We start from the raw sequence: 12,588 nt of genomic DNA on the forward strand, positions 1-12,588 counted from the left end.
TAGCTTCGTGTAGATTTCTCGATAGCAAACCCGACAAAGAACGAACAACGCTCTTTGAAGCGAAAGAGAGATAGTAAGTTGCTATTGTAATGCTCGATATTTAAATTTTAAGTTTCTTTTACCATACTTTCTTCACTTGCATACCTATTAAGAAGATATATTAAAAGTACGGTAGCAAAGACAGTAAAAATAAAAACTATCTAATAAACTAAAAAACCAAAAAAAGACGTAATGAATTAAAAAAAAAAAAAACACTTATCAATGTAGCTGCAAACTTATGTGGGCCCCGTCCTTATATATTCTTATTAAATATTACATAACAAGTATATTCTGCTATTATTTTTCATAGCTAATGGAAGCGACAAGGAAGAAAAAAGTAAATGATTAAAATACAAGAGCGTACAAAGAATAACCATTGTATGTTACAATTTATAATCATTATATGTTTATTTTTCGTTTCAATATCTTTTTTTTTCTTGTTTTGTTGTAATGTAACGATACAAAGTAATCGATGATCACGTGTGTAGCGCATGAAATGCAAATGGGTTCTTAGCAGGGGGATATCTTTCAGCGAACACTTTAATGATTTGTGTGACAGTGGTACAGAGAGATGCTGCATCTATACAGCGAAGGTAAACAAGAGAAAATTGTACATGCGCTATAATGGTATCAACGATCATATTAATTTTTATCTATACGGATCAGTGGGGGTAGGTTGTTGCCTGAACCGATAAGAGAAACATCTGTAAAACGCAACAAGCATGAAATTACTAACATGTTCCTTGGTACGACAATGTTGAAATTGTTGCTGCGTAATGATTTAACAATGTATTCATCGATCATTGGATATTATTCATGCACGATTACAATAGAACTTGAAAGAGAATAAGACGTAAGGTTTTCTATGCAAAAAACAGTATGCTGTATTAGTTGACTAATCGCTGATGGAGAAAACAGAACAACCTGACCCATTTGGTCCTTGCATTTTTCTATAACACAAAGTCACATTGATGTATTCATGTTGGATTATTCTACATTGTAACTTACTGTTGTAACATATATCCCATTCATGTCTAGTGTCAAGCAGAGCTGATTCTATGCTTTTGCTAGTTGGAAAATTCGGGAAAAAAAAAAAATAATACATTTTTTAAAACGATATCGATGAAGAAGAGGACGATAGAAGAATAACGGAACGCGGAAATCTACTAATTGTATTCGTATGTTTAAAAAACGTGAGGGAAAATTAAAAACAAATATTCCAGATGTTATCGAATAATTTAGGGGGCAGGCGGTATGAAAAGATAGAATGAAAATGGAAACGGAAGAGAATCAGTGCTGGCGAAAACACGAGGCAACCAAAAAATTATTATAAAGCTAAAAAAAAGTCACATTTAAAGTACTTCTAAAGCGGATACATATTTGGAAAAAATGTAGGAGGTAATCATTATATAAATGTAGTGGCAACTCTATAATACTACGAAAGAAACGAAACCAATATATTCAATAATTATTCGAAATATTAAATGCAAAATGCACTTTAATGGATGTTGTAACAATTTAGAGTATTCAAATTGCATCGACATTTTCCTGTAAATCTGTTCTTTGGAATACAACTGCTCTGCCGATTGAAAGGTACTTTTCTTTCGAACAAAAAGGAAGAGAAAACTAAACGGTTGCATATTGGGGGAGGGGAGGGGAAAGGAACAATTATTTTCTTTTCGTTATCCCAACGTGCAGAGAAGTTTCTCCAATGACAGATGCTTTAAGTTTGTTTCTTTTAAATATATATTTACTTTCGTTTATCTTGTATAAAAAAAATATGCAATTATACAACACACACGCAAAGTAGATCGGTTAAGGATCCGACAGACTCTCTGTCGAGTCGAAGAAGAAAAAGCTTTGCAGGGCACACGGCTGCACGGTTCGAAATAAAGGAAACAAACTTTCAGTGAAGTTCTGTAAGAAAGCTGTTCGTGTGAGAGGTTCTCGGAGATGGTTGGCTGACATTTTCGAAAGTTAATAATGATTTATTGAAACGTGTTGTCATGTCTTGAATACAATTAAAAGAACTATAAAACCCACCCGATCTTACGTCATTAAATTCATTTTCCATCTCACACGCCCACGCGTTTATCGCTGTGCTACTTATCGTTAGTTTTGTTTAAGTTTTTACGTTACTCCCTTTGCTCGATCAATCGATTTTGTAAAAGAATTTAACACCGCGATGTAACATTACTTGTAAAATACAAAATTTTATACTCGAAATTAATCCTTTTGCAGATCGTATTAAGCTTTGAAACGGTTAATGTAAATATTTCCGATCGTTGTGTCGATACAGTTCATTTTATTGATACAAAGAATGTTCATGAATGGTTTGACTATATCATATACTTGAACGTTATAAAAAATTAGTTTGCTCGCAGTCCATATATAGGTTACGTATATTTTCTTTGAAAACTGAAAATGTTAATTGGTTAGGAACATTTATAAACAATTTATTGGTAAATTGTAAACTCTGTTGGTAGGAATAGTATTTTTACAATATGTTGAATTAAATAAAGTTTTATTAAGATCAATTTTAGACTCATTTTCGTTTACTTGTGTATCATTGTGCTTTAATAAAAAAATGTTAAGAAACTACACAATAATTCGCTCCGTACTCGTGTTTTATTATAAAACAAATCGTTAATGACCTTAACGATACAATCGATATAAAATAAATGTAATTTGAAGAAGTATTTTCATCTTTATTCACTCCATCGACTCTGGTGATAAAATTGAACGTAATTCTTAAAATCCCCTTGAGAAAAATATTAATGGAAGATTCTAGAGACCAAAATAAGACGAAAATCAAGAATACCAATTTGTTGATCGAGGCTTCATTAAAAAGTTATTAACATTCTACAGACGGAACTTGAAACGTTAATAACTTTTTAACAAAGCCTCGATCAACAAATTGGTATTCTTAATTTTCGTCTTATTTTGGCCTCTAGAATCTTCCATTAAAATTTTTTCCAGAGGTGACTGAACACCCTATATATGACTTAATTTGTTGTAAACAAACTTCTGAGAAGATAGTCCTTTCAGTAAATACAGGACCCATAATTACTTTGTTACAATTCTTTTATAAAGTATGAGTGTTTGATTATTCATTAACCACTTTTCTACCAATTTTTCATGCAATTAATTAGTTGTAAATGGTTATTGGAAGCTGTAGTTGTTTAAATCGTTGCGCTAAAAATGATAAAACACCTAGTGCAATCTGTAAAAGGGGACTGTAACTACTAAAAAGTTATCCGGATCGCAGAATGCTAAAAGAGGTATACATATTACCAATGTCGCCATCGATGAACTCGTTTCCCGCCATTTTCATTACTCGATGCACATATCTCGATCATTCACTAATTGCTCTTTTCCTGGGCTTAAATTATGAACTTTTAGAATTTAATAATATATTATAGACCCCTGATAATATTATATCAGATTATATAAGATCTGGCATACAATGTACACGTTTCCCGCCATTTCCATTACTCGATGTACATATCTCGATTATTCACCAATTGCTCTTTTCCTGGGCTTAAATTATGAACTTTTAGAATTTAATAATATATTATAGACCCCTGATAATATTATATCAGATTATATAAGATCTGGCATACAATGTACACGTTTCCCGCCATTTTCATTACTCGATGCACATATCTCGATCATTCACTAATTGCTCTTTTCCTGGGCTTAAATTATGAACTTTTAGAATTTAATAATATATTATAGACCCCTGATAATATTATATCAGATTATATAAGATCTGGCATACAATGTACACGTTTCCCGCCATTTTCATTACTCGATGCACATATCTCGATCATTCACTAATTGCTCTTTTCCTGGGCTTAAATTATGAACTTTTAGAATTTAATAATATTTTATAGACTCCTGATAATATTCACGCGACATATTTTCGGATTTAAAGAAAGAACCATAAACATAACCAAGTTTTAGCACGACCATCAAAATAACTATTAATTTCAATATTTGTTTATAGCTAATTAATTTCGTGAAAAATAGGTCAGTGGTGTTTGAGATTCACTAAAAGATTAATTTGATTTATAAGCAATTTTATTAATTAAAAAGTTAATTGAATGTTATAGGGGGGTCGAAATAAAACGTACTTTAAGTACTATGATTCTGATTTCTTATTAATATGAAAAATGTAAAAACGTAAAAACATAATTAACTTTTAGAATGGTTAAAAAGTACAAGTTGAAGAATAAAAATGTATTTAGATTGAAAAATAAAAATTGTGATTGCAAGTTAATGGTACAAATGGTGGACAGAAAAATGCATCGAGTGTTCGATCTATTCTGTACCTAGTCCGTGGCGTTGCAATATAATTCTTTACGACTCCACAGCTCTCTTGTTAAAGTTTATGGTTTCACGCAGTACGCGAATATTTCGATTTAAGAAGAGTTTGTTGTTTACGTTGTATAAACGAAATGATTCTTACTAATATATTTAATATTCGTTGCACGAGAAAATGAAGCCACGAGTGACACGTTCGTACAGTATTCGACGCAGTGGAACAAATATCACACTTTGTACGATTGTTGACTGTAAACAAACTTTGTTATTTTCGTTTGCAAACGTCTCTCTATTTTTTATTTTAGGAAATGTCGTTAGTCGACGTTTGATCTAAACGCGATTATCTAGGTTCGATACTCACAAAATTTTAATTCTTCGAATAGAACCATAAAAATGGACGAGGTTGCTAAACTCGAACACTTGTCATTAGTGTCAAAAATATGCACAGAATTGGAGAATCATTTAGGATTAAACGATAAAGATTTAGGTAAGAAATAAATTTTTAAAATTTTTTTTAAATCTTTATTAAATCATTCATCGCTTGATTATTTTCGTTACAGCCGAATTTATAATTCATTTAGCGGAAAAGAATAGTACCTTGGACAAGTTCAAGAAAGTTCTGGTTGAAAATGGTGCAGAGTTTTCCGTGAGTAATTTCTGAAACTTCGTCTGCTTTCTGTCGTATTCACAAACACCGTAACGTTCAATTATTTCTTTAGGAATCGTTCATGGCCAATCTATTAAGAATAATACAACACATGAAACCATCCAAAGCAATGGAAGAGCCGTTAAAGCCTGCGACTAAGCGGGACGAGTTAGCACAAAAATTCCCTGCATTGGCATTACCGAACGAAGAGCCAAAAGTGGAAAATGAATGTCTCAAAGATGACGATATAGTCAGTAGCGCTATGGCAAGTTTAGAAGAATTAGCACCGTCGAATAAAAAGTCTGGTGGCGAGAGCAAAAAGGAAAGCCAAGTGCCTGAGAGTAATGAGAAAAAAAGCAAGCATTCTAGAAGGAGCAGATCCAGAGAGAAGAGAAGGCACAGATCACGGTCGTCTAATCGTAAAGATAGAAGACATAGATCCAGGTCTCATTCAAGATCGCGCGATCGTTCGAGATCTAGAGACAGACGGCGTCACAGATCGAGAGATCATAAGCGATCGAGGTCGCGGGACAGAACGACAAAATCTCGCGATCGTAGAGATAAATATTCTAACAGACACGCGTCAGATCGGTCTAGATCACGATCCGTGGAAGAGCTTTCTATGGATCCAGAAGTGGGTAAAATTTATTCGGGCAAAGTCGCTAATATCGTGCCCTTTGGTTGTTTCATACAATTGGAAGGCTTGAAACGTAGGTGGGAGGGACTCGTTCATATATCGCAATTAAGAAGAGAGGGACGAGTTGCTAGCGCGAGTGACGTGGTATCTCGAGGTCAGAAAGTACTCGTGAAAGTTCTTAATATCGGCGGACAAAAGGTACGAAGAAATACATTACTCTAAACTTATCTACATCTGTTATTCAAAATCAAATTCAAATGAAATAATTTCAGGTTTCGTTGAGCATGAAAGACGTTGATCAGGAGACTGGTAGAGATTTAAATCCAGTCGTGACCGTCACTAAAACCGAAGAAGACGAAAAACATTTGCGCAATCCAGACAGACCTACTTCGCTTCTGGAACTTCAAGGCAACTGGGATGAGGATGAAACGTGTTCCAGGAAACGTGTACAAAGATTATCATCCCCCGAGAAGTGGGAAATAAAGCAGATGCTCGCTGCGTCGTGTATCGATAGGTATTGTTCGAAGAAAAAATTTAATTGTGCTTTTATAACGAGATCTTCGTTATTTTATTTTGTTTTCCCCCACTGTAGAAGCGAATTGCCAGAATTCGATATGGAAACCGGGATTCTTCCTCGCGAAGACGACGAGGAAGAGGACGTTGAAATCGAATTAGTGGAGGAAGAGCCACCGTTTCTGCACGGGCACGGAAGAGCTCTTGGAGATTTAAGTCCTGTTCGTATAGTAAAAAATCCCGATGGTTCTCTAGCGCAGGCTGCTATGATGCAAAGCGCGCTCGCGAAAGAAAGAAGGGAACAGAAAATGTTACAAAGGGAACAAGAAATGGATTCTGTTCCTACGGGTCTTAATAAAAATTGGATCGATCCGTTGCCGGAAGGTAAGTAATTTTTAAAAATATTCTTGCAAAGTTTGTTGAGTCTAAAACAATGGAATAATATCTGTGGATATTTACAGCCGAAAGTAGGACTCTGGCGGCAAATATGCGTGGAATAGGCCTCCAAACTCAAGACTTGCCCGAATGGAAGAAGCACGTGATAGGTGGAAAGAAGTCATCCTTCGGGAAGAAAACGAATTTAACTTTGCTCGAGCAGCGTCAGAGCTTACCGATATACAAACTCAGAGACGATTTAGTGAAAGCTGTGACCGACAATCAAATTTTGATTGTAATTGGCGAGACAGGATCGGGAAAGACCACGCAAATTACACAGTATTTGGCTGAGGCAGGATTCACTGCACGCGGGAAGATCGGTTGCACTCAGCCCAGGAGAGTCGCCGCCATGTCTGTTGCCAAAAGGGTGGCAGAAGAGTTTGGTTGTCGTTTGGGGCAAGAAGTGGGTTACACCATTCGTTTCGAGGATTGTACTGGTCCAGAGACTAATATAAAGTAATTTGTTTATTAACGTTTGCATTTACTTCGAACAAATTTTAAATATTAATACGCTTTAACATTATAGGTACATGACTGACGGTATGTTACTTCGAGAATGTCTCATGGATCTCGATTTGAAAACGTATTCTGTGATAATGTTGGACGAGGCCCACGAACGTACGATTCATACCGACGTTCTGTTTGGATTATTGAAACAGGCAGTAGGAAGACGACCAGATCTGAAACTAATCGTAACAAGTGCGACCCTCGATGCCGTGAAATTCTCGCAATACTTCTTCGAGGCGCCCATTTTTACTATTCCTGGCAGAACGTTCGAAGTGGAAGTGATGTACACGAAAGAGCCGGAAACAGATTATCTGGACGCAGCGCTCATAACAGTGATGCAAATACACCTGCGCGAACCGCCAGGCGACATACTTCTTTTCTTAACTGGTCAGGAGGAGATCGACACAGCCTGTGAAATTTTATACGAACGTATGAAGTCTCTGGGCCCCGATGTACCGGAACTTATAATTTTGCCAGTTTATTCGGCGCTGCCTTCAGAGATGCAAACCAGAATATTCGAACCAGCCCCGCCAGGCTCGAGAAAAGTGGTGATAGCCACGAACATAGCAGAAACGAGCCTGACCATCGACGGCATTTATTATGTTGTTGATCCAGGCTTTGTGAAACAAAAGGTATACAATTCTAAGACAGGAATGGACAGTCTTATCGTAACGCCAATCAGTCAAGCAGCTGCCAAACAAAGAGCTGGAAGAGCTGGTAGAACTGGCCCGGGGAAATGTTACAGACTTTACACCGAAAGAGCTTACAGGTAACTCTCATGGACGATAAATATGTATGCTCGTAACATAATCTAAGTTTAAGAATCGTTTAATTCGTACGATATGTTTCATGCTTTTTTTAGAGATGAAATGTTGCCCACACCAGTCCCGGAAATTCAACGTACCAACTTGGCAACTACGGTGTTGCAACTTAAAACAATGGGCATCAATGACTTGTTACATTTCGATTTTATGGACGCCCCGCCCGTGGAATCGTTAATTATGGCTTTGGAATCCCTGCACAGCTTAAGTGCATTGGACAATGAAGGTCTTTTAACAAGGTTAGGTAGAAGAATGGCAGAGTTCCCCTTAGAACCAAATTTGTCGAAGATGCTCATTATGAGCGTGCATCTTCAATGCTCCGACGAAATATTGACGATCGTCAGTATGTTGTCTGTTCAGAACGTTTTTTATAGGTAAGAGATTCATCGACAAACATGAGTATTCCGATATTACAAATTAAATTAAAATGGTATTACTTATTTCAATGGTATTACTTTCTTCTAGACCAAAGGATAAACAGGCATTGGCTGATCAAAAGAAAGCAAAATTCAATCAGCCCGAAGGCGATCATTTAACTTTATTAGCAGTTTACAATTCGTGGAGGAACAATAAGTTTAGCAACGCGTGGTGTTACGAGAATTTTGTACAAATTAGAACCTTAAAACGCGCCCAAGACGTTCGCAAGCAGCTATTAGGTATCATGGATAGGTAACTATTCTTTTATTAAACTTGCCTCTATTCAAATTTAATGTAATCTCATGAGATTTTATTTATCAGGCATAAATTGGACGTAGTATCTGCTGGTAAAAATACGGTAAGGATTCAGAAAGCTGTGTGCTCAGGTTTTTTTAGAAACGCTGCAAAGAAGGATCCGCAAGAAGGATACAGAACTTTGGTAGATAGCCAGGTTGTTTATATTCATCCAAGCAGCGCCCTATTTAACAGGCAACCTGAATGGGTAAGTTTAAAACTACAATTGTTTAATTATATGACTATTAATATAAATAAAAATAAACATGTCTTCTTTATTTTTCTACCACAGGTTATTTATCACGAATTAGTGCAAACTACGAAAGAATATATGAGAGAGGTAACGACTATTGATCCGAAATGGTTAGTAGAGTTTGCACCGGCGTTCTTTAAATTCAGTGATCCGACTAAACTCAGTAAATTCAAAAAGAACCAACGACTTGAGCCATTGTATAATAAATACGAGGAACCGAATGCTTGGCGAATATCTAGAGTTCGCAGAAGACGTAATTAAGACATTTATTATATAATCTGTAAATAGTTTTGTACAGAGTTTCGTATTCTTTAAAAATACGAATAAATGTAATTAACTGCAAATCCATTAAAGAAACCTAGAATCACAAATATGATAATAGTATCTTCACTTATACTAATGCTTTGTGCGTGATACAAAATTGAATTGCACCGTTCTTATTTTAGTGTAATAAATGCTTTTATAGAACCGCGAAACACACTGAACGTAATGAATAATAGTACTTTATACTAACACTAAATTTTTTAGTAACATCTACGATCCTTTAACATAAATAAGACACAATATCGGAATTTTATATTATTTGTATAATTTATAGCCTTTGAAATGTTTACATTTGATAATACATGAACAAAAATCACTGCCTTATGGTAAATGTATTATTCTAAATTAGAGAATTCATAAAACTTGTAAAAATATGTAAGACAGAATTTTTCTGTGCCACGAGATGTGTACTTATTTTAACAAGTGGAATAGAGACAATGTGGTTTGAGAGTTAAACGTCGATCGTTTTGATACAATTAGTCGTATAAACGTTTATGATATTCATATGTTAACATTAGTATTATAGCGAAATGTTACGTACGTTGGCATGATATTATTCGTGTATTATATTTCATAATTTTTAAAAAGTAAAGTACATAGTTCGTTGAACAGATTGCAAAGAACAGGAGAGTGTTCAATCATTATACTTTGTCAGTCTTTTTCTCTTAATTAATTATTAAATTTATTAAATAAATACATTCTCTAGAAACATTTAATAATAATATTATGTAAGAGCAATATTCTTTTTTCCGTGTATAAACGTTTTATCACTCGTAATGCAATTATATTTAATCTCCGTTTCTGTGTAAGAAACTCTTTAAGAGATTTGTAATTCATCCGTCTGAAATGTTGTACAACAGCCATGAAATATTTTTCTGTTTTTTTTTCATGAGATATAAACTGAATACTATTTTTGGACTTGATTGTACGGACTACACTTTTTTGCCGAAGGAACATATCTTGTACATGGCAGGGCTACTGAGTTTGTTGCTTCTTCTTTACAAATTCCACCAATTGTCTATATCTCGTTTGGCATTCATCCTACAAAAACCATAGTCAATATTTCATAAAAAAAAAAAATTATTAAATATATAAATGTTATACCTTCGTTTTCCCTTCGACGCAGTTTGCAATTTTTTCCCATCTGTCTATAGACATGCCCTTTGGATATTTTATAAGCGCGGCTTCGAACGCTTTTTGTTGCTCCTGACTCCATTCGGTAACATTGTCAACATTTTCAACCCGTGTTTTTATTTTTTTCGGACGTTCCTCTACCACGGTTTCTTCCGTAGCAACGCTCGGTTTTAACCTTTCATCTTTTACCTGAATGAAGCACATTTAGAATAAAAACTATCCATTAAAATGCTCGATCATTATTCGATTGAAATAGAAACCTTCTTCGCCATGTATGTAACGTCCGTGACTGTACGATTCATAGCATCCGCAATTTTATCCCATCTCTCCGACGTACCGCTCGGGTATTTTTTTACAAGCTTTATTAACTCTAATATATCATCGTCAGTCCACAAACCGCCGCCGGACGTAGCGGGCTTCTGATAGACATGATTCGTTTGATCACAGTCCCTCTTTAAAACATCTTTGACGTTATTAACGCTTCTCTCTTGCGGCGTGAAACCAGGTCTACGTCTTCTGGTACGAGATACGGGTTCCGGTTCCGGTTGTTCAATTTCTTGTGCTCTATAATGATAAGTAGAAAAATTCTAAGCACACCTAACGAAAGAAAAATGTTTAACGACGAAAGAATAATAGTCGAGCCTCGGATTGGATATTTATTTGCTCACAATGCTTCTTCCTCTTCCTGTTTTTTCCTACGTTTTCTTTCCTCTAAAACGTCGCGCATGGCGCGCATGAGATTAGGGATGGATAATGTGAACGATATTATCCAACGCGGTAGTTGAAACGGAAGTGTATTCCACATGCTCGGAGTGGGGATCTTTTCCAAAATATCTGCTAAATCCGGGACGTCCATTTTCCCCTTTTTATTCTTTTTCTGCATTTTCTGAAGCTTACTACCCAACACTTGCTCCTAGAACATTTATGAAACCATCATAAAATTCTCTAGATGTTCATTTATTTCTTTAATTAGTATCTCACGTACATATGTATATCTCTTCTCAAAATATGCAGCCCATGCTACCAAATATTGTCCGACCGTAATAACTATGAATAAAATCATACTTAATTCTACAAGACCCATTTTCCGTACATGACGGTAATAATATACAGCCGATCGCCAATTTGGCAATCCGTTAATAAGTACATTATCATATCTCTGTCTTTTTCCAGGATCTTTCAATATATCATACACAGCGACCAGCTGAAAACAGAGGTACAATATTTTACATTTATTTTTGTTTCAGAACGCAACAAATTTTTGCCGTACTTTTCTGAACTGTTGCTCCGCGTCCTCTGCATCATTTTTGTCTGGGTGCAATTGGAGGGACAATCGCCTAAAAGCCTTTTTAATCTCCGAGGCATTGGCAGCCTAAAAAACATTTCTCTAATTAAGAAAAACAACGATGTAAACAGAGAGAAACCACAACAAGAGACAAACCTGTGGGACACCGAGCACTTCATAAAAGTTTTGATTGACTTCCTCGAAAACGTCAAACACCTCCAGATCGTCATTATCCCAAGCGTTCGTGAATCTATACACGTCAAAAAAGGACAAAACTCCCAATATTACTAATGACACTCTCATTTTTCTTTTTTTTTTTTTTTTTTGGTTCGCTATGTATATACAATCATATCTATCGACGAGTTTACATTAATTGTTTGCGACACGGTTGCCGCTGAATGTCTACACCTTGATCATTGCTTTCGTTTGAATGGATCTGTCTTTCGAGAGGCGGGCTAAAATATGTTAAATCGAGAGGTGCCACATCGCAGGTCCCGAAGAGGTTATGTTCTACAAACGTATGCCGTGTGTATCGGACGCGTTAACTATAGCAAAAGTACGATTTAAACGTGGTGTGACCGTGTGACTCTGTGTATGATCTGTTGCATTGGGCTAAAGATCCATTTTTAAATTGCGACAACGCACGGAAAAAATTGAAATTCTATAATCTATAATATACAATTATAATTCACTACAAACTCGAGTGAACCACTTTGAAATTCTCAATAACATGGAAATTCAATTATACGAGGATGCGTTTTATCGTATATGCGTGTGAATGCATAGTTAATATACACAGGGCCGACTCAAGAGTAAGTAGCGTCTAGGGCGGTTTCTAAAGCTTGGCGCCCTAGACAGACACCTATTCGACTTCCGACCAGAGTCAGCCCTGCACACGCATTATACGTACATGGATGCATACACGCGAAAAAAAAAGAAGGTCAAAGTGTCGAGATT

At 35.7% G+C, this 12,588-nt stretch overlaps 2 protein-coding genes across 3 annotated transcripts; one reads left to right on the top strand and one right to left on the bottom strand.

Annotated features, from left to right (window-relative positions):
• The first annotated feature begins 4,460 nt into the window (after positions 1–4,460).
• LOC122405430 (ATP-dependent RNA helicase DHX8) lies at positions 4,461–9,370 on the top strand. Of its 2 annotated transcripts, XM_043410161.1 has the most exons (12): positions 4,461–4,601; positions 4,671–4,852; positions 4,926–5,011; positions 5,085–5,846; positions 5,921–6,162; positions 6,241–6,545; positions 6,623–7,052; positions 7,123–7,872; positions 7,966–8,298; positions 8,390–8,593; positions 8,663–8,843; positions 8,928–9,370. In XM_043410161.1, the coding sequence occupies exons 2-12, from the start codon at positions 4,759–4,761 to the stop codon at positions 9,147–9,149; spliced, it is 3,609 nt and encodes a 1,202-aa protein (XP_043266096.1). In that variant the 5' UTR covers positions 4,461–4,601; positions 4,671–4,758; the 3' UTR covers positions 9,150–9,370. The 2 variants fall into 2 exon arrangements, with proteins under 2 accessions (XP_043266096.1, XP_043266097.1); XM_043410162.1 differs by having other exon boundaries at positions 4,546–4,852.
• Positions 9,371–9,545: 175 nt separating this feature from the next.
• On the bottom strand, positions 9,546–12,415 carry LOC122405438 (uncharacterized protein F54F2.9-like). The gene is made up of 7 exons (XM_043410173.1): positions 11,788–12,415; positions 11,617–11,718; positions 11,332–11,550; positions 11,015–11,259; positions 10,607–10,910; positions 10,317–10,535; positions 9,546–10,253 (listed from the first exon to the last, which is right to left on the bottom strand). The coding sequence occupies exons 1-7, from the start codon at positions 11,932–11,934 to the stop codon at positions 10,188–10,190; spliced, it is 1,302 nt and encodes a 433-aa protein (XP_043266108.1). The 5' UTR covers positions 11,935–12,415; the 3' UTR covers positions 9,546–10,187.
• Positions 12,416–12,588: the final 173 nt, after the last annotated feature.

The sequence above is a fragment of the Colletes gigas genome, unplaced genomic scaffold, assembly GCF_013123115.1.
Source record: "Colletes gigas isolate AHSC1104 unplaced genomic scaffold, ASM1312311v1 Colletes_gigas_Sc00004, whole genome shotgun sequence".
Classification (NCBI taxonomy): Eukaryota; Metazoa; Arthropoda; class Insecta; order Hymenoptera; family Colletidae; genus Colletes; species Colletes gigas.

Excerpts from the sequence above, each read along its gene's own strand:
- LOC122405430 (XM_043410161.1), top strand. The coding sequence starts at position 4,759 with ATGGACGAGGTTGCTAAACTCGAACACTTGTCATTAGTGTCAAAAATA. Across the intron at positions 7,053-7,122 it reads GGTCCAGAGACTAATATAAA|GTACATGACTGACGGTATGT; the intron begins GTAATTTGTTTA and ends TTAACATTATAG. Across the intron at positions 8,594-8,662 it reads CTATTAGGTATCATGGATAG|GCATAAATTGGACGTAGTAT; the intron begins GTAACTATTCTT and ends TTTATTTATCAG.
- LOC122405438 (XM_043410173.1), bottom strand. The coding sequence starts at position 11,934 with ATGAGAGTGTCATTAGTAATATTGGGAGTTTTGTCCTTTTTTGACGTG. Across the intron at positions 10,911-11,014 it reads CAGGAAGAGGAAGAAGCATT|AGCACAAGAAATTGAACAAC; the intron begins GTGAGCAAATAA and ends TTATCATTATAG. Across the intron at positions 10,254-10,316 it reads GCGTCGAAGGGAAAACGAAG|GATGAATGCCAAACGAGATA; the intron begins GTATAACATTTA and ends TGGTTTTTGTAG.